At 35.2% G+C, this 22,108-nt stretch overlaps 1 protein-coding gene across 1 annotated transcript in view; it reads right to left on the bottom strand.

Moving 5' to 3' along the window:
* E(Pc) (Enhancer of Polycomb) overlaps nt 1-22,108 on the bottom strand; it is a 42,933-nt gene that overhangs the window by 7,575 nt on the left and 13,250 nt on the right. The window contains exons 3-10 of the mRNA XM_090162975.1: nt 14,030-14,271; nt 12,256-12,363; nt 12,131-12,198; nt 7,500-7,580; nt 7,121-7,433; nt 5,976-6,062; nt 5,635-5,918; nt 4,627-5,435 (exon numbers count right to left, since the gene is read on the bottom strand). Coding sequence (XP_090019101.1) covers nt 4,627-5,435; nt 5,635-5,918; nt 5,976-6,062; nt 7,121-7,433; nt 7,500-7,580; nt 12,131-12,198; nt 12,256-12,363; nt 14,030-14,271 — 1,992 coding nt within the window. The remainder of the gene's footprint in view (nt 1-4,626; nt 5,436-5,634; nt 5,919-5,975; nt 6,063-7,120; nt 7,434-7,499; nt 7,581-12,130; nt 12,199-12,255; nt 12,364-14,029; nt 14,272-22,108) is intronic.

A 22,108-nucleotide genomic window follows, 5' to 3' on the forward strand; every position in this document is an offset into this window, starting at 1 on the left:
ACCTGCACTGGCGTCGCAGCTATTCCTGATGTGCCGGGTTGTGGTGAAACTGGTACTGGATGGTTGATAGTTGATGTAGCTGGCGTGCTATTTAGTCTAGCTGCAACTGTTGCACGTGTAAAGGGTTGCTTGAGGGTGTCGTCTTCTACAGCAAATCGGACGTGAGAATTACTACCGGTATACGTATCGAAAGTCTGGTCTTCATTAAATCTGGCGTTGTCGCACTGAATAATTTTGTTTGTGTCCGGGTTCCATATTCGGTAGCCTTGGGTTGTGCGTGCGTAACCCACCAGCACTCCTTTTCCAGCTGTATCCGAAAATTTATTTTCCCTCTTCCCCTTCGGAATAAAATAATGAGTTATGCTTTCGATTCGTTTCAGATACTTCAGTGAGGGAGTTCGTCCGAATCTTCGTTCGAAAGGTGTCTTATTCTCAAGTTTCTGCTGTGACAAACGATTCTTCAAATAGTTGAATGTGTACAACATTTCCACCCAGAATCGAGGATTCAGGTGGCTGTCTTTGAGCATAGCTCTGATTGAATTTAAGGCTGTGCGGTTGTAGCGTTCCGCTATTCCATTTTGTTGTGGGGTGTAGATGTTTGTCCGTTGATGTTGAATACCAATCTCATTGAGGAAGGTTTGCATTTTTCCGCTACAATACTCCATCCCATTATCGCTTCTGATACTAATTACCTTTTCCCCAGTTTGTCTTTCCATTTTTGTAATATATTGTTTCATTCTGTCAAACACTTCCCACTTATGAGTCATCGCTTCGACCTCGGCCCATCGTGTGTGGTCATCGATAAACGAGATTAAATACAGGTTGCCAGATCCAGACTTATATGCGGATGGTCCCCACACGTCTGTGTGTACCAATTGCAACACTTTCTTTGTGTTTATCCCTGACATTGGTTTTCTTGGTAATTGAGTCGTCTTCGTTGCAGTCATATATCACAGGTAAACGTTTGTTGCTTCTTGAAAGCTGGTAAGTTTCGAGCGCTTCCTTTACTTGCGATATTGATAATGGTATGTATGCTGTGATGACCTAGACGTCGGTGCCATAAATCCAATAAATCTGCGTTAGTATCATCAGCAAGGTTATATTCATGCATCGTAACATCTGGCATTTCGCCAGTGTAGACATCCCCCTTCATTCTATATAAGCCATTTGATCCTTTGAATGATAATATTTTCTCTTGGTTACTATTTTGAACTACAAGTTCCATATTTCCACCAGTCCAATGATGTCCGGCTTTATCATTCTGATAACCACTTATTAGGTTTCGTCTTCCATTGGGTGCAAACCCAACATTCTTTAGCAGTAGGACTCTATCTTGTCCATCTACTTCGTGTTTGATAACAGCATCTCCTAAGCCTGTGATAGTGAACGTTCCATAATATGAATTCATCGTTATTGGTGACACATCACGGCAATTGGTAAGCCATTTCTTGTTATTACATAGATGTGCTCCAGCTCCCGAATCCCATATCCATTCATTTGTTTCCGACATATATTCTTCTGCGCTTGATACTGTAGCAACATCAAAAGTTTCTTTTTTCCGAAAAGGGTGAATGTATGTTTTCCTTGGTTTTCTGCAAATCTTCGCTAAATGCCCTATCATTCCACAATTGAAACAAGTCCTTGTTTATTTCATTTCATCTGGGTATATCCCTTTGTAAACCCCTGAGTTGCCATTATATCCGAGTGTTTATTATTTCCATCGCCTAGTTCTCTCATCCGTAAACCATCCGCTTCGGCAATGATCGCCATCTTTACTTTGTCAGGAACAAAGTCAGCATCGTTCCATTGATTAATATTGAGAACTATTCCATTAAATTCCGCTGGTAACTCGTAGATCATCTGAAAGGCTATTTCGCTATCTGGAATTGGTGCCCCAACTTCAGCAAGAGATGCCGCAGCTTCGGTAACTCTGTTCAAATACAATTCTATTCTTTCTCCCTTCGCGGGTACACATGTTATGAATGTTCTTCTAAGCATCGCTCTCCTAGCTCTGGATACTGGTTCATAAGTTTGCTTAAGTAAATCCCAGGCAACTGCTGGATCTGTCGCAGTTCGAAGTAGTCTCTTAATTTGGGGTTCCAGAGTCAGATATAGAAATCCCATTGTTTGTGATTTCTTCTCATTGTGTGCAGTCAGCGAAGGTATAGTGGTTGGAGCTACTACTGTGGAATCTATAAATTTGTCCAAACCCTTGGCAGCAAAGGCCATCTTAACATCAATCTTCCAGTCAGCATAATTTGTGCCGTCTAATTTCCGAAATGTGAATATATCTTCACTTCTTGATGCCATGTTCATCTACTAAGCCTTTCCTAAATCACTTCAGTCATTGATCATTAGAACAGGAGACTCTTAATCTTTGTTGCTTATTGCTATAAATGACTGGCTCAGGCTTAATTAAACATAATAATAATAATGACACAAGCTCTCTGTTTGCTTTCAACATTCATACTAAAGTTTTTAATCATTCACACTTGCACATATACATTCATTATAAACTAAGGATAAGCAGACGCCCTAGCAGACGACACTTTCGTCTCCAAGGGGCTAGACATATGTGGAGCAGACTAAGGATACTACATAGTAGACGTGGGCTCTAAGGATTAAAATGACGGTGGGCTACTATACAGATAGCAAAGAAACATTTCACAAATCGTATTCATTTTCCGCTCTCCCTTGTTTAATTCGCACCACAAGAGACTACACTAGGTACTGTCCTCTAGGTCGCGTTATAGATGGCACAGCTTGATTAGCAAGAATGGGGTTGGGGTGGCACCAATGTATAGTCTTTGGGCAATTTTTAATTAACTTTTTAAATAATGCTTTGCGGGGAATAATTTTTGCACCATTGGAATCTCCTTAAAAAGTACTTTGAGGGGGGTCGAGAAAGGGGAGCAAAGGTAGTGGCCCGGCTATTGTTCCAATTTACCGTCACTAGTCACGAACCTTTTGTAGGTGGTTTAATTTTAGAAAATCTCTGGTGTTAACTCAGTAGTGTAGTATACTGAAAAGCTTCAAATATAACTGTGTTAATTCACCATTTTTAAAGTGAACTTTGTTTTTTCCTAATAAAATTGTGAACTGAATACTCTAACCATAATTTTTAGCTAAGTATAATTATTCGAGTACTCGAAGTTACTCAAGTATCCGATAAAATTTAGATTCTCGACTCGATACTCGAAAAGCACAATTTTTAATACTCGATACCCGACTCGAAAACCCAAAATCAATATTTGCATATGCTTAAATTTTTCTCATCTTTGGGCAAGACCAATCCACAAAGATTACTAATAATAACACAAAAAAATAAACCAACAAATTAAGTTCCCTTCTGTTCAACCTAACCATCACTAAATTAAATAAAAGAATTTGGACTCTATATCAACTTTTACATAACCTTAAATCAGCGATTCAACTATATAACACTTATCCAACCAGTTTTCGACTATGGATCAATTTTCTATAATATGTGCACGGACACCTATCTAAAAAAACTTCAGATTATTCAAATCGTTGTGCTAAAATAATCCTACACAAAAGCAAACATGACTCAGCAACAGAATCAATTATTGAATTGGGATGGTTAACTCTAAGACAAAGATATCACTTCAACTTACTCATATTCATGTAAAAGGTGCATAACAATATATTTCCCAAATATATCTTAACTATTTTTAATGATAAATGTCCACACAACCACATGACAAGAACCGTTATGTACGGTTTTACCATGAAAGGTAAAATATCAAAAAACGTGCAATACTTAGGAAAACAGATATGGAACAAACTACCAACTAATCTTAAAACAATCAATAATCTCAACACTTAAAATCGAAATAACTAAATATGTAAAAAACACACAATAGTCTATTTTATGTTAATTTATTGTAATTTAAATGTATACGGGACCTCATTGTAAAACAGTTTTTCTAAACTGAACTGAGATATCCCTTTTGCAAAGGCAAATAAAGATAGTATTATTATTATTATTATTATATTTGATGTTTTTATTCAATTGCCATAAAAAAACACCCATTGCGAATAGTAATTTTTTTAGGTAAAAAATATTCCTTCTTTGAGGGTGGTTTAGTTTCATTAAAAATATTAATGCTAAAATTACAAAACGGGTAGGTAAAAAATTCAACATATGTTTGTTCAAAAGCATTGGCTCCAACAACAAATAAACAGTTTTTCCTTTAGAGGTAAACTCATGGAGTAAAAGGATCATACCTTAATACCACCCCAGATAACTTGAACATTAAGTAAAATAAAATGATCAATGGTACTATTACCTTTAAAATACTGGTAATCTTGATTTTAAAAGCAAACTGTTTATTTTAATTTTCAAGCAATCTTAAGCTTCAAAAAAAGTGTCTGAAAATTGAAATACTAAACAAAAACCCAGACTAGCAGTTGAGTCACAAATTGTTAGAATTAAATTGTACACAGATTATACGAAATATACAGTATAGCTGAAAGATCAAGACAACTCAGTTTATAACTTAATTACGCTAACAAGAAACCATTATATTAGGACCTTTTAATGAAACTCAACATTTGGTTCGAAGAGCTTTTAGTAAAGAATACTTTTTGGCTTTAAAAACTTACTGTCTAAGGTTGGTCCATTGCTTGGTAACAATGAAGATTTACTAGAAGCGAAGCTAGTGCTGGTTGTCACAGCTTCAGCCAATTTAGTGTTGGATGAGGTAATACTGTGGCCACAAGTTGATAATCCAGAGCATGTAACTACTGGAACTGATGAGTTATGAGACGAATAATTTGTGCTTAAAGTCGTTACCGGTACTGATGAAGATGATGACGATGTTAACGATGATGACACTAATGAATTTAAAATCTCTGACATATCACTTGGACTTAGAACAGCTGAAACAGCAAACTGAGCACTAGCAGAATCTAATGTTAAACGCGACGCTGGTTGAACAGTGAAATAATTGGAATGATTATTCACATTATCTTGACTCTTTCGAACTATTTGCTGGTGAGAATTTGGCAATCTTCCAGTAGCAGACACTTCATTTCGTAAACCTAAAGCTATTTCTTCACTTTTTAACCTTTCAAGTTGTTTACGCTGCATCTCAAATAGCTCTTCTCGGTGGTTTTGAAAGCTTTCAAGATTGAAGTCTGACGCACCACTCGCAACATAATCAGTATCACACGTTCTTCGAGTAAACACCATAGATCTACTAGATCCGAAATTTTCCGCACTATCTTTATCACCTCCAGCATTTAAAAGTAAATCGTTATTAAATGGCGCAGCAAAGTACCCAGTAGAAGATACTGAACCACTGGTATTTAGCACATTGAAATTTGAATAATCAGTCTCATCATTATCATCGAGATCGTATAAATGATCGGTTAACTCGGATGAATGTGATGTTTCCGGTCTAAAATGAAGCCTGAAATAAAAAATCAATAAATGCATTATGTTCATCAAGCAATACAAAAAAAACTGAAACTTAAATATCGTTATATTTCCTAACTTTGATTACAGAAAGCCGAGTAACATATATTGATTTAAAATATATTTAATTTTTGTGAACAGATTATTAGTATTTATTTTTAAAAGAAAATGCTGATTTTTAGAAAACATCTTACCATTCATTTTTTATTTCAGAAAAGAATTCATTGGCTGGTTGGACAATTCCATTAGGTGGAGAATGTGGAGTAGATAAGTCAAAATCTGCCCAGCAGTCATCAATAGGTGTCCATGCTCTATCAAGGTGAATTCTACCTCCACGCCCAACTCTTCTGCGCGAAAAGCCTACACATCTAGGCCTGGGTAGTGATATTGAGGTTAGACAGTATCTGAACTTTTTATCACCTAAGCCACCATCTTCAGGACTACACCATGGCCAATTTCCTAATTTACCAACCAGGGGCTGCAAAAAATAAGTTATGAGGAGGCGCTTATTGTGAAAAACAGCAATTCTACTTACAGAATGGTAATTACAGAGTTTCTTTCTCCTAAAGACAAAAGGACCATCTGGATCATTTTCATCTTCTCTATCAGACGGAGACGAAGACTGTTATATCAAAAACAGTTATTAGTAAAATTCATACATTGACAGCAAATTAATTTTAGGGTCCCTTAAAACATTTAACATTACTGCAACATCCATAGTGGATCTATGGCAGTAGAAGCAAGTGGAGAAAAAGAAAATAGGATCCTGCATAATTCAAAATATAATACTGCAAGCATCTCTTTTGAAGGCAGTAACAATATTTGTATTTCCTATCTATCTGATGGTCCAACAATTTTAGTTATAGAAATTAAAATACTATACATATTTAATAGGTACCGTAATTTCAGGTAAAAAAAAATGGGGATTCCTTTTCCACACAGCAGCATTATTCCTCATACAAATAGTTAATTGAAAGAATACGTAAGTGCGTTTTCTTGTTGATGGGACAGTAAAAAGATCTCTTAAAAAGTGTTGCTGCAAATCAGTGATTCTATTTCCAGAATTTACGGTAAGGTTAAAAAATAGCAGTAACAAGCTTGAGATTTCAGTAAATGAATTTTCAATGATGAAACCTTGTTCAACGGATTAACACAGTCAAAAATTGATAATTATGTTCCTGATTACTGAAAGCTATGTGTGGATGAAGTAGATCAGCAAAAACTCCCACACTCTGACAACTAAGCAAAGAGCCTGTCAAACATTTGTTGACATAATAGATATAAAACAACATATGACATGAAACGAAATATATTGTGCTCATCATACATCTAAACACTATGGCCATGAGTCAAACAACACCTATTAGATCTAATGACAGCCAAGTTCACCAAAACTGTGTGATCATTCTGGAAATGGTTCTCAATCAAAATTTCACTAGAGGAAGATAGGGAACTGTCTGAATTATGAGAAATAAAAATATACTTATGAGTTTGTTTTCTGTTAATACCTAATGCTGGTAGAAACAGCTTTACGACTAAGCTAAAACATATAGCTTCTTTAGAACCAAGGTCTCAAGTCATACTTATAAGTGATTTTTTCATTTATAATTGAATTATAACATGAACAACAAAACGTATAGCTACCACAAAAGTTTCCAAGACTGAAAATAATGAACTTACACGAGACAATGCTTCATCTTCAGAGCTGATTCCATCAGATAAAATGTAATCTAGCACTTCCATTCTATGTTGATTAACAGGTAAGAGGTGATGTGACTGGGATTGTGGTGTTTGAATATCTGGCTTTCTCTGTCTTTTAATATATTGCCTCTTCTTCTGCGGAAGGCCTTCTTTTGTTTTAGACGCAACTCTACCTTCTTGCTTATTTAAAGCTTGCTGATTATTGCTTTGTAGTAATACAAAATTAGATCTAGAATGCTTCATGGCAGAAACTTCAGTCAATATATGGCCACTGTAGTCACCGGCTTGATGCCTATAAAAATTATATATAGGTGTAATAAAAACACTGCCAATTTCTTTATAGAACAAAACCGCTTACCTTTTCTCAAATATTTCTATAGTTAGGTGAAGGTGTTCCCTTTTGGTTTTTTCTCTTCTTTTAACCATTTCTAGAAGTGTTCTGATGGAGAGATATGTTAAAAAAATTGTTTGTTAAAATCCTTATGAAATTAAACTCAAATGAAGTATTCCAGGTTAAATCAAAGCAGCCAAAACTACTCAAGCTACTACTTTTAACAAAAATTGGTGGATCGATAAATTTTGCCTAAAATTCTTTAAAAAAAATAGTCAAAAGAAAATGTAAAATAAATTGCAACATAAATTTAAACTATCACTCTTTTGTTCATTAGACTTGGTGTTCTGAAGGCCTATTGGCTGAAGTACCTAATTATTTAATTAAGTAGAGAGGTTAAGCAGGGAACTCTAGAAGTTTGAACAACAACGTCACTACTGCCGTGCAAAGCACAAAAGCATTAACGACCAACTTTTCGATTTACAGATTTTGGTTTTATTTCACCTTATTTTATACGTTAAATTCAATTTTGAACTAATTTTCGAATTAAAAATTTTTGTTCTTAGAGAAATGACTTGTTGCAAAACTCATTATTTTAGGTTTTTGCATTATTTTCAAACCAAAAATGCATTAATTTGTTTATTTTCTTAAAAGTCAAATCGCGTTTTAAGACATAAATAGTCGCACACGCTTAGTTAAACCTACTTGCAGAATGTGAAGTTACAGTCCTGTTTACAGTCACATAAATTATTTACTTGATTTAATCCATGAAATGGAGCCACTTCCAACTTTTTGAAATCCTTCATAAGTTTTTCCACAAACATTTAAATAGGAAATATTGCTGTGAAAATTTTAGGTAAAAAGCATTTTTTTTAATGGTATTTCTGAAATATCGTTTGGCCTGTAAATTGTTGTTGTAGAATATAATTTGAGTTGAAAAATCTAAATCTACTATATAAACTTGAAAGAAGTAAGTTGGGGTATCTTAAGGCAAAGAAAGTTTGAATTTCGCGGGTTTTCTCCATATTTTGGTTTTGGTCATTAATGCTTTTGTGTTTTGCACGGCAGAGTAGTCCCCCTCGAACATTTGAAACTTTTACTTTTCCCGTTTGTACTTCAGAGCCAAATATTTAACAACTTCCAGAGGACACCACATTTATGTCAAGCTTACGTGACATGTCGTAATATATTTATAGTGTTAAAATATAAATACTGATAATTATAATTTTCCAACTCAACAAATCAAGACATGACCACTTATCATTTATCTAGAAGCAAAATTTTTAAAGCGTAAATATTGGTTTGAATTGAAATACAGCTAAGCCTTGCACAATTAAAAGTATATAAAGAGATAAATTTGAGGTACACCCGGGCACAAATAATAAGGAGAAACAAATAATTGTATTTTGACAACACTGATACCTGTACTTAATGCCAGTTTTCGTATTGTTCAAACGATATTTTGAATTTTTAGTGTACCCTGGGTTTGCAAAAGGTGTGCAATTTGTTAAAATTCGATTGCAAATGTACTTGACTGCCTTAGCCAGCTAACTGAAAGAGGGCTTTACTGATTTTAAAGAATTTTCCTCTTTGAACGTCACAAAGTACTTCAAGAGCGCTTTGATTAACCTCTCTAAGAATTCTTATTTTATATTATTTAACTATAAATGAACAACTCTAGATTGTCAATCATACAATCTGAATAATGGTATTATTATTATTATTAGTGGGGGTTGGGTGGTTTTGGTCAAGCCCAATCTAGCACTTCCACCAGAGGTCCATTGTGCAGCCCTGGTCTTTCAGACATGGAAAAGCCCAGTCTCCGAAATGAAGCGCAAGATTTGCTTCACTGAGTTATTGGAAAGATCGCTAGTTTCCAGACTGTGCATACCAAGATGCTCAAACCTTTGGGTCGCATATAAATCACACACAAAGGATTTTGAGTGGAATTTTCCTCCTCTGCTATGCAAGCCCTGCATATAGGACTCACTGATGCCAATCAGATGCAGATATCTATTTCGCTGGCAGTGAGCTAAAAGTAGGCCCGAAACCACCCTGATACTACTCTAAGAGAACAAGAACAACTCAGTTGCTCTTTTCTAAGAAGGCTCCTTGGCCTGCCTCTGACCATCTGTCTCAAGCCAAAGTCTGACCTGTCTCTCAGCCATAGTGCCATGCACATGGCTGCGAACCAGGCCATTGGCCATTGGAATAGCAGGTTTGGCACCCAAGAACCTAGACTACGCACCCTCCTTGGCCAGAATGTCGGCCATCTCATTACCATGATGCCCCTATGAGCAGGCACCCAATAGAGTTGAACCCTATTATGGTTGCCCAGTTTTGAAAGGAGATCCAAACAGCTGAGAACAACTTTAGAAGTAATATTTGATTAAGAGCCTTCAGGGCAGCCTGGCTTTCCGAGAAAATCTGAAAAGTCTTGCCCCAGTAGTAAGTGGCTTAGGTAGGCTGGGGGCAGCCCGCACCAGGTTCCACCCATTTGGGGTTGTTTAGGGGGTGACACCTGACCGAGAAATTAAAAAAAAAACTTTTTTACACGTTTAGTCTAGTAAGTAGCCCACCATGATATCCACACTGTTTCCACCCATGTTAGCTACGCCACAGCCGGTACTTCTTCTTAACACAGAAGTCTACTCAGAAGTAGATGGCAGAAATCCCTGCCTGAAAAACCTTAGCAAAAACGCCGAGGCTCTCAAATGAGCCAAACTTCTCAGTCTGACAGTAAACTCCAGCTCACATCCCTGAGTGAGTCTTGGAGCCATTCATGAACCAAACAATTTAACCCTTGGTTCCAAAAACTGTGTTGCCAGTCCTGTCTAAGCAACTGGGAAAGTAAACACTAAACAGCTTTTCAAAGTGTAACTTTGCAGCTTTTTCGTCAGAATCCATCAATAAGATCAGTAAATGAACAGAATATTGTCATAATGATAACAGTCAACTGTTATTTACCAATCTAAATATAGTTGTCGCTTTTCTCTTAACACTCAACCTTCTGACAAGAAAAATATGCAGTAGTGGTGTTCCTGGTGTCTATTAGAAATGTAGCAACACACGTGGGCTGAATATGAGACTGGATGTTTTCAGTATATGTTGAAACACTATACAGCTCACTTACTGGTGTAGGCCTGAGTCCTTGGAGGAGAGAAGTATTCTGGAGTGGAAAAGTCGGGCGCCACCTGCGGCTTTGTAAAATTTCCATCATGCTCTTTTTGGTTGGACGTCATCAAGCCAGAATGATGGCAGATAAAGCTGACGTCCGACCAAAAACCAGTTTAACAAGGGTAGCCTGGGTAATTCTAACAGCAATAGGTGGGAAAGGACGTTCTTATTACCACTCCAGAATACTTCCCTCCTCCAAGCTGAGTCCATCACTTTACTGTCCCCTTTCCTGTAGACAGCCCACTCTTAGTGTATGTCCTCTTATTATAGGGGCTCTCCCTAGGTTTTTATTCTATTTCTTATATTTAAGTAGAGTTTGCAAGTTATCCCCCTCCCTCCGAGTTCTTCAGTTTCCCCTTTCTATAATAACTTGTGGACGTAATTGCAAGTGTAGGGAGCTGCTACTGTTGGCTCGCATCACATTTGCTGTATTGGAGCAGGAAGAGTTTCCACCCATTACTAAGCAGAGATAATTCCCTTTACAAGGCTTACTTTTAGGCACAAGTGAAGTAGTTACCCAGTTTTGAATAAAAAATACAATCTGGGTAATATTTTAAATAATGACCTTGTGATGAACTGGTGTTTCCTGCTAATAAACGATACGGGGTGCAAAGTGTAATCTAGCTGTTGACGGGATTGGCGGGAAAACAGATAAAGAAAGACCTCCTGAGGAACTTCCAAGGTCCCTTATCTCCGCCAGAAGCCTGTGACGTCAGAGGGGTGAAAACACTCATCACGTATAAAAATCCGAACTCCCCATAAGGGAAGGGAGAAGAAAGAACGACCTTTGGGAAGTAAGATCGAGGGACGGTCCATCAAGGGATTCCGCAATGGCAGTCAGTTGAGGATAGCAGAAGATCGTTGGTCAATCAGATTAGTAATGTTCAGAGTCTGGGGAGAGTACACCATCCGAACTAGGAAGTCTCGATCCAAGACTTGCCGTTGGTCCGATGGCCGCAGCCTCAGACCCCCCCCCCCTATGAACGAAGGTCATTACCGGCAAAGTGAAGAGATTTAAATATACCATTGTACCATAATCATCGTGTAAATCTCTTTCATGAATAAATGTACTTGTTAAGATTCCCTTTAGTCTTTATTCCATGACTAATAAATATTTCAATATCTCACTTCGGATATGGGCTTAAATTATACGAAAGTGAAGCATTTACACATAAAGGTAACATCGGTTTTCACAAAACCCGTTACAACCTAATTTAAATAAATTGATATTGACTATAGTGCAGCCATGTTGCGCGAATTGAAGTATGAACTTTCATATTTATGGTGGATCCCAAATTTTACATTTCTGCCACTAAATTTAATGAAGTTTACATTAATTGATTCACTTTATCAATATGAATATGTATTGTCCTCAATGATCGGTATTTATGTAGCTTCACAATGGTAAGTGATGTAAGACTAGTGTCTCAATAAACATGACCAATCAAGTATCTCTGTTATTAAGTAAAAAAACAACTCACACTGCTCTACTGAGATCCCTCCTTAATTTTAACATTTTTTCATACGAGGCTTCATCATTTTTTCGATTCTAATAAATTGAAACATGTTACAAAATTTTAAATGGAATTTAATTATATAAACTTGCCTTCCTTGTTTGCATTTTTTCAGTACGTCTTCGAAAAGCAACGTATGGGTTGTTGTTTGTCGACCCATCCCTTTTTTCTGTTTTGACAGTTGGTATTAACGGATGTTGCTGAAAACAAAACATTTTATAACTTTAATTGGCGCATTAGAAATTTTTTTTTGAATACCTATGATGAAACGATTTAAAGTGTTGCTCGAAATCCCCCTTATGCTCAAATGTAAGCCTGTTATCTCTATGGTTCCCTAAAAATGACTTCTTACAGCGTGATTGAAGAACACACGAGTCATGGTTTTCCTCCACCCCTGGGGTAAATTCTTCTCAACATAATAATCAGAAGAGGATCTTTATTGAGGATGTCAATATTAGCTGATGCTAGTTTACATAACCAACCCCGTCCTCTAAATAAGTTAAAATAAATTAAAGACAATAATTTTCTGACATTATGACTAATCAAAAGTTTCCATCAATTTAAGGAAGTTTGCACAATTTAGTTTAAAAAGATTGAAGTTGGAGGTAGTTAATGTTTTTGAATATTGCGGGAGAGCATTCCAGATAATTGAAAAACAATAAGAGACCCTAGCTTAACTATAGTTATATATTTAAGTATGAATTAACATGTTACTATCCGATGCTCTAGTATTATGGGAATTAAATAAATTTACACTGACAAACAAGTCATTTATGTATGATGGATGCATTCCATGATGCGCTTTAAACACAAAGGAAGCCATACGTATTTTCCTTCTTGTTTCAAGAATGGCCAGAGAGAGTTGGGTCCAATCATTCTTCTTAAGTATAAATATATTTTTGATATAATTATTAACTACTAGAGTAGAGTGTACAAAGAAATAAAAGCGTGGTACAGTGGTACCCTTTAAAAAACATACATTTATGTCAAAGGATTTTTTTTTTAAATGGGAAATTTAATAGGAGTTTCCATAGTATAAAAATTGATGAAGTCCAAGCTTAACTTTAAAATGAGGTTCTTCAAGATTTGAGGGCCTGATTTTAAGGTTTATAATTACTATATCTATAATTAAAATCATTAACAGTGGAATACCATTATTAATGGAAACAACAGCTGAATATCAACACACCACCGCATGTCCTATATTTTTTTTGCTATGGAACCCTAAATTATCCACCTAATTCTGCCAGAACCCCAACTAATTTTTTTACTTATCTTAAAAAAACTCTTGACACAAGCACAACGAAGGCTGAGCTGCGAATTCTCGTAACCCCTGTGACCCTTTCCCTGGAACCCTGGGGTTCCGTGGAACAAATTTTATTAACCACTGCTTCAGACGATTATGAACATTTCTGTGTCAAAATTATTTTGGGAAATGACAATTCGTGGAGACATTAATTTTTGAAAATTAACGTTTTCTAGCGTTTCCATAGTAGGGTTCACGAAATTTTCGGTTTTGGGCAATTTTGGGCAGGGAAAAAGTATGTCCTCTAGGTGGCAATGCTAGATGGCCCATCATGATTAGCAAGAATGGGGTTGGCATAGCGCCGCCAGGAGCCAACACTTAGTTGATGATTATAACTTTTATTGCATATTTATTTCTTTTAAGCCCATTGATTGAAAGGTAACGCTAAAAAACGTTATTTTACAAAATTAATTATCTCCCTGAATTTTCTAAAGTATCCCAAAAAATACAATAAAAAAGATTGAACATGCGTTGGTGTGTTGATATTTTGCCAAAACACCTATAAAATATAAATGATTAAGAAATAATACATAAAATGCATGGACCAATAATTATATTACCAGCTTTAATCTTTTGTTTAACCAGTAATCATAAACAGCTATAATGAGATCATCATCTTCCTTTATCAGTAATTTAGCTTCTTTAAGAGTTACAACTTGTTGTCCACTGTTTTTTTCCAACCTGTCCATAATTTCTTCAAATTGCATAGACGTTATATCCATTTTTCTAGCTTGCTGATTAATCCATTTTTCATCTTCAGAGTCCATGTCATAATCTGGTATATCTTGGTCCATAGCAAAAGCTACCAAAAAAAATAAAATTAAGAAAGTGACTATAAAGAAAAACCCCAATTTAATTTTTCAAAATCTAGCTAACTGTTCCCAATAAAAGTGGTGTAACCCAAGCTGGGTAAGCTTATATTTACATAAATTTCTGCAATTTTTAAGACAGAGTTGTCTCCTAATTTTTTATAGCTAAGCTTTGTTATATGCATCGGAAACAAGGTCTATTAATGATAATGAATAGACAAGCTTACCAATCAGTTCATCCCATTCTTACAAATTATATACCATTAATCAGTGCTGTTCCGGACGGTACAATTGTACTTTTTTAGTACGTTTTGAAATTTGAAGTACGAAAATACGTTTTGGAATTTTTTAACGTATTTAGTACGTTTTCATTTTTTCAGCGCCAAAATACAATTTTGAAAAAAATATATGGTTTTTAATACATTTTGAAAATTTTCGTATATAAATAATAAAATATTGAAATATGAAACTCTCGACAAGAGGAATAAACCATTGAAATTCCCAAAATATATCCCCATTTTTTTCAAAAATAGTTTCACAGCAGGTGGTTACCGTGGTTTAAGTGCTGTGGTACCATTGCAAAAACTAACACCTGTAATATTTGCAGTGGGCTTAAAGCTTATCAGTCGGAGGTCAGTTAATATCCGGTAGTGGAATGGGGAAACCAGAAAAAAAATCATACAAAAGAAAGTGTTATCTCTTATTGAAGTTTAACTCAGCAAGTAATTTCCTGCCTTGAGTTTGACACTGTTGAGTTCTTCCCCCCCCCCCCCCCACGGGGGCCAAGACAAGTGTCCTACAACCCAATATAAGCATATAAAAAGTCTGCTATGTTTCATTATATTCATCAGACATCAGTCATCTTTTCGAAAAGAGTTGGAAGATCTTAGGTGCTAATAAAACTTTAACTTATAAAAAATTCTAGTAGTTAATTCTCCGTGTTGCCGATGTATTTTTGCCGCAGTTTAGGCTAAGAAGTATAGTTATGGATAAGTTTTTGATTAGGAAAAGTAAGCCCAACGACAAAGTGATAGGTCCCAAACCAGTATCCAGGACCAGTAGCGGTTGTAGCAAAAGAAAAGAGGACAACGATGTGGATGGACACCCAGCGCCGAAACGCAAATTCAAATCTGGTGACGAAATTTGCATTGTCGACTCAAGAAACGCTAACGATAGTGGACCAGAAATGTCAATTAACTCAGAACTAAAGCCGAATTCTAAAGATGATTTTCAAGAGGAAATTCTACTAGGACCAGGGGAAAAATCAGCTGAATCCGGCTCTGATATAGAAAACCAGACCCACAAACCATCATTTCAAAAATCTTCAAAGAAGAAAAGTGAGTTGAATTCTGCTAAGTTCAGAAGAGAATGGCTTAAGGGAAATGAAGAATGGCTAGAAGAAAAAGACAATTGTTCATTTTGTATACCCTGCAATAAGCAGTTTCATGGTAATATTAACCATATCAACCGACACAAAAGTACGGTTTTACACGTGAAAAATCTTAACTCAGCACGTGGCGCCCAAGTAGGGCAGAATGGCATAGCTGATGCTTTTTGTAGTCAAAGTAAACAAAACCCATTAGAAAGTCAGATCAGATTGGCTGAATTTAAATTGGCAGGCTTTATAGCGGAACACAACCTTCCATTTACGGTTATGGACCATTTACCCCAGTTACTACAAAGCGCTTTTCCCGATTCAAAAATAGCACAAGGTCTAAAATGCGCTAGAAAAAAAAACAACCAAACTTGTTGGTGTTATAGGGGATGAGGCCCTTGGTATTTTGAAGGTTAAACTACTAAATCATTACTATTCTATAATTCTTGACGAAACAACTGATTAAATGTATGGCTATTGTCGTGAGGTTTTTTGATAATGAAATTGGGAAAGTACAAGATAGGTTTTTTGGAATGATTGAAGTACCGCATGCCGATGCGGAAACTATGGTGGCCAAATTGTTAGCTTTTTTGGGTAAATTAGAAATTCCCATAGGAAATATGATTGTCTATGCCACCGATAATGCTCCAGTTATAATGGGAAATGTGGATGGGGTTAAAGCCCTTTTAAAAAAACAGTGCCCAAATTTATTTGCTATGGGGTGCATAAGCCACTCCTTTAATACGTGCTCGTTGTATGCGTGTTTAAAATTACCTAAAACTATGGAAGATTTAGCTCGCGATGTATATTCGTATTTCAGCCATAGTGCTAAGTGAATCACAGACTTTAAAGAGTTTCAAGAATACGTTAGGGATAAGCCTCGTAAGTTGTTAAGACCATGCCAAACGCGTTGGTTGTCATTGGGAGCGGTTGTCTCCAGAATGTTAGAGCAGTGGAACGCCCTTATACTTTTTTTTTAATCGGCCGTCTTAGAAGACAAAATTGATTTGGCCGCGAAAATATTAAACGCACTTAGAAATCCAATCTATAAATTATATTATGCTTTCCTGGATTACGCCTTAGGGCATATAAACAAAATGAATAATATTTCAGAGCGAGTCGCCACGTATAACTAAGTTACACACTGAACTTAAAGTTCATTATTTTTCTATGCTGAGAAACTATTTCCAAAAAAAAAGGTGGTCAAACTCCTGTCACTAAAATTGACCCAAAAAATCGTTTTCAAAGGCTTCCGTCTAAAAATATTTACGTAGGAAGTAAAGCAGAAATCATGATTTTAGAGGGCATAATTTGTTCGAATGATTTGGATATGTTTTATATTAGGGTCGCAGATTTTTATGAAGAGCTGTGTTCGCAGATTAAAGATAGATTTTCATTCGATGATGAAGTGTTAATCAAAATTTCTTGTTTGGAGCCTAATATTGCCGTATCTGGCGATGTAGCCAGTCTCGCTCTTTAAGCTAGACATTTTCCAAATATAGTAGAATTAAATAAATTAGAAACCTTAAATGAAGAATGGCGAATGCTACCAGACTTAGATCCGATTAAAAATTTGGGAAATTCAGACGTAACATTAGAAAAATTTTGGTATGAAGTAACTAAAACAAAAAATTATTTAGGAAATCAAATGTTTCCTACTCTCTCTCTTTTTGCTAACGCTCTGATTTCATTACCACATTCAAGCGCTAACGTTGAAAGAGTTTTTTCTCAATTAAATCTTATAAAAAACGACCACAGAAATTCACTAAGCACAAAAACGTGTAATTCTCTCCTTTTAACTAAAGAGTTAATTAGTAAAGAGAAAAATGACGGGGTTTGTTTTAAGTGGCAGCCGTGCAAAAAACTAGTGAAATCAAAAATTATCCTTGATCTTGATGTGTAAACTGACCTAACAATACGTTTTTTAACTGATGTTTTTTTGCCTATAACAACTGTTTTGTACCTGTAAATATCTCTTGTTTGTAAATATAAATAACTTGAAAATAGCTTTTGTATGTGCCTGAAAATAACTTTTGTATGTACCTGAAAATAACTTTTGTATGTACCTGCAAATAACTATGTACCTGCAAATAACTTTTGTATGTACCTGCAAATAACTTTTAATTTGAAATCAGTAGATGGCACTCTCAACGCACCATAAAATACGTAAAGTACGTTTCACCCTTCAAAAGTACGTTTTGGAAAGGGGGAAAATACCTTTTCATTTTTGGCTGGAACAGCACTGCCATTAATACATCGCACAAATACTTAAATATATCTTTTGCAAATAATTTTTCGCTGTCATTGTAACTAGTAGAAATAGTTGAAATAAATGGCGGGAATTCAATTTTAACTAACTCTCTTAAAGAAAGCACAACATTAATTGGATTAACATCCATGATAAATTGATAACTTTGAGGATAAAACTCAAGTGAAAAGCTTTCTGATCATTAAGTGACACAGAACTCCTTCAAATCTAAATGTATTTTTAAACAATATCCCATGAGTTTAGTTTTATAATGTTAAAGAATTTACCCAAATTTAAGCATTAAACCATATATTAATATAAAATAACAAATAAAAAATTAAGCATAAGTTTAAGTCTTTTGATTTAACGAGAAATAGCTAGCAGGGAAATTGATTTAGGGATGGCTAATATGGCAATTTTAACTGATTCCAATACCAATTATAGGGATTAAACCAACATCAATATGGCAAATTTAAACCTATACCAATATATCGAAATAGATATTTATTGATATCACGGCCGACTTTTATCATCGATATTGCACGCGGCGCGATATCAAAGTTAATCATTTTAACCCAATATAAAACAAATTTATCATTTTGGGGTGAGACTCTCACCAAATTTAAATTCCGCCTGTTTAGGGCGAAGTCCAAAATTTAAGCTCTGTATTCAATATAGCTCTAGAGATAGTAGTTTACTAGTTTTGAAATTTACCCCTGGACGCGGTCGAAATTTCAAACCTTTAAAAAAATCCCGATTTTAGCGAATAATATTTAAGGAACGGCTTCGCTCTCCAGAATAATTTTTTTATTTTGATAAAACAGTTGCTAGAGTCTACAAATAACGTGTCAATTAAAAGTTAATGAATATTTTTTTTCATAAAATTTTTCAAAGATGCTTGATAAATCGCGGTTTTTGTTCGACAGATTTATTTCAACATTTTCCCATTTACAGTAGATATTATATTGTTAGTTATGACTTGTTGTAGGTAAAAAAGGGTCGGGAAACACGAAAATAGAACTAAAATTTATTAATGACGTCACGGTGTGGAGATATGACACTTTAATTATTGGCTTTTTTTGAAAATTGCAAAATTGAAGCCGTCTTGGGTTGCGACTTCTAAAACTAAAATGGTAAAGCGACCTAATAAAAGAAATAGTTCACTTATAATAAACAGTAATTAATCCTGAGCATTACAAAATAGTTAAAAACTGCAATATCACTGGAAAGATAAAGGCTCCATTTGATAAAAAATTAAATTTTGTGTTTACAACTCCTTGATACTTTAAATAACTTCTGAAATAGTGGTAAAAATCTCTATATTTATGTGATATGTGACAGCCCTAGAACCTCTTTGGAAACAAGCTACTCAATTCGCAAACTAAAATCAGGCGCCCTCGTTAAAAACAGGATTTTTTCAAGGTTTCAAATTTCGACCGCGTCCAGGGGTAAATTTCAAAACCAGTATCTCTAGAACTATATTGAATACAGAGCGGAAATTTTAGATTTCGTACTAGACAGGCGGGATTTAAATTTGGTGAGAGTATCACTAAACTCGGAGGGGGTGGTATGGGGACCTTGTGTGATTTGACATGGATTGACCCTTTGAGGGTCACTCCACACGATTTTGACCAATCATGTCACCATGGGTCAATCAATTTTTTTTTTAATTTTAAACATGGATAGATTTGTCTAAAAAACTGTGATATCCAAGGTTTTAGCTGAAAATATTAATTAGTTTTAGAGTAATCACAACTTAACTGAAACCCCCCATTTTAGCAAGGCTAATTCAAAGCTCTTACCAAAAAATAAGAGGTCTAGGAAATACTTTAAGTTGGTATTTGAGACAAATACCAACTTAAAACTAACTAAATCCCAACTTAAAACCAACTTACAAATAATATGTAATTTTCTGACCACTAAAAACCAACTAAATACCAACTTAAAGAAAAAGGCATTTTCCCACCAACTTATTACCAACTTAACTAGTTTACTGAAATATGCTGACCACTTAAAACCAACTTAATATCAACTTAAATGTGAATACCAACTAAAAACCAACTTATTTTTTGGTAAGGGAGGTGGAGTTTATATAGTCCTAACTGGAATTGATACCAGGTTATTGGATGTCAAAATGTACATTTTAATTTTTGGGGGGTCTCATTTGAGGGGTTAAATGAAAACACGAAATATAAATACACTATTAGATAGCTCTAGAAAAAAGCTTTAAAATAAGCTCATTAAAAAAGGGGTATTTTCCTTGTTTTTATTTGATAAATCAAAAACTATTTTCTTGAAATTCAACACCTTTGAAATTTTATATTTTTTATATCATACCAAAAATGTTTTAAATCTTTTAGAAAACATTACTACGTAAGATTCAGTGAAAAATGAACTGGTCACAGCCGAGGCGGCCCCCTAAGAGTATTAAATTGAACCTACCACGCATTATAGATGATATAAAATGAATCTTTTGCAAGTGGTGATACATTTGGGAGCTTGATATTAAAAGTTGGGTGAAGTGAACTACAGCGGCCTATTTGAATTTTATAATAATTTTGCTTGCGCCTGATATACCTTGTCACGTAGATGCCGAGGGTATTTTTTATTTTGGCCGCAAATGATTATTTAATTATTCAATTTAAAAAATTTCACATTTTTGGTCATTTTCACGTGTTCGCCGACACCACAGTTTCGGTGTCCTAATAATTACCACGTGATATTATTGTAGTTTATAAAATCAATTTGAGTTTTTGTTCATTTTCTAGGTGTTATATATTTTTGGGCCACAAACGCTTATTTCAGGTTTTAATTTCATTGAAAAGCTTGTACTTTTTGGGCCTTATAACGTTTTTGGTTGTTTTTGATAATTTTAAATTAAATACTTGAGCGAAGTGAGTGCGCAGCGCTGTCAGGCGCCAATACGGGGATTTTAAAGTGCGTCAGGCGCCAATACAAACGAATGATTTAACTATTACAAAATAAAAGGCTTAGTAAAATACTTCAAGTTAAAACTAGTTACTAGTTATACATAGATATAAACATTACTCATGTCTTAGAGGGGCACAGTGAGAGTTTTCTTACTCATCTAAATTCAAAAACAATATTGGGTCACATGACCAATGACGTCATGCGCCATACGTAGTTATATTAAAGGGCATATGACACCTGTTATCTTTTACACTCCCCCTATTTAATAAATAGTATTACTCTTTTAGTTGTAACATTTTGCGACAAATCATAAATTTAGATTTATTGAGAATCTTAGTTAAGATATCGGTGACGTTATCAACTGATTTAACATATTGTAACATTATCAAACATAATACGAAAATATGCAGTTACTTTATTTTGTATTTCACAAACTTTCCGCTTCAAAAGAATTTTTCCATAAGCTATGGTCTTCCCACTACACAAACAGATTAAGATCTAGCTCTGAGTTTTTACCCGCTCTGGTTTCCCCAAAAATAACAACAGCTGTACGAACCTCTCAATAGGAAGAACTGTTTATCTTAACTGACTCAACCCCGTAGAGGGTTGAAGGACCCGTTAAAAAAGTGACCACTTAGTGAAAATGTGGTCAGAAGTGAGCAGTACGTCTCACGAGCAGTTATACGCAAAGTGCTTTTCGCAGACTCCGATGTTCTCGCTATATACGCCACAGGGCTTAAAGTTGCGGGACGTTGCGGTAAAGCTGACCAATAACCTCGTGGGAGACGTTCAATTCGGCGTTGGAAAACCGACTACAAAAGACGACGCCATTAGTCAGTTCGAATGATTCGCAAGACAAAATTAACAATCAATATATTTTATGGGAGACCAGAGCCAGAGCCTTTATGTTTTTGTGAATATATATCGTTTTAATCTTAAACTTGATTTATTAATAAATATCTTGGGAACCAGAATCCAAACCCTGTTCTCATTATTTTACTTTCAATGTTGACACTTTTCTCTAAATGAATAAACCCCTAGACGTAACGAACCTTAAACTATACTTCCCCTTTAAATTAAATTAAATTAAAAAGTGTCACATTTTGGGGGTCCGTCTGGGAGACAAGTGTCACAATATTCTAGGTTAAATAAATTCTTATCAATGTTTTCCCATACAAAATGATACCGTAAATCGATATGCTTGGATCTGTGATAATGTTAATAGATCTATGCCATAACGTCATTGGGGAAATATTTAGTATTAGTGGTTGGCAAC

Source organism: Leiobunum rupestre, chromosome 11 (assembly GCF_980474605.1).
Source record: "Leiobunum rupestre chromosome 11, qqLeiRupe1.1.hap1, whole genome shotgun sequence".
Taxonomy (NCBI): domain Eukaryota; kingdom Metazoa; phylum Arthropoda; class Arachnida; order Opiliones; family Sclerosomatidae; genus Leiobunum; species Leiobunum rupestre.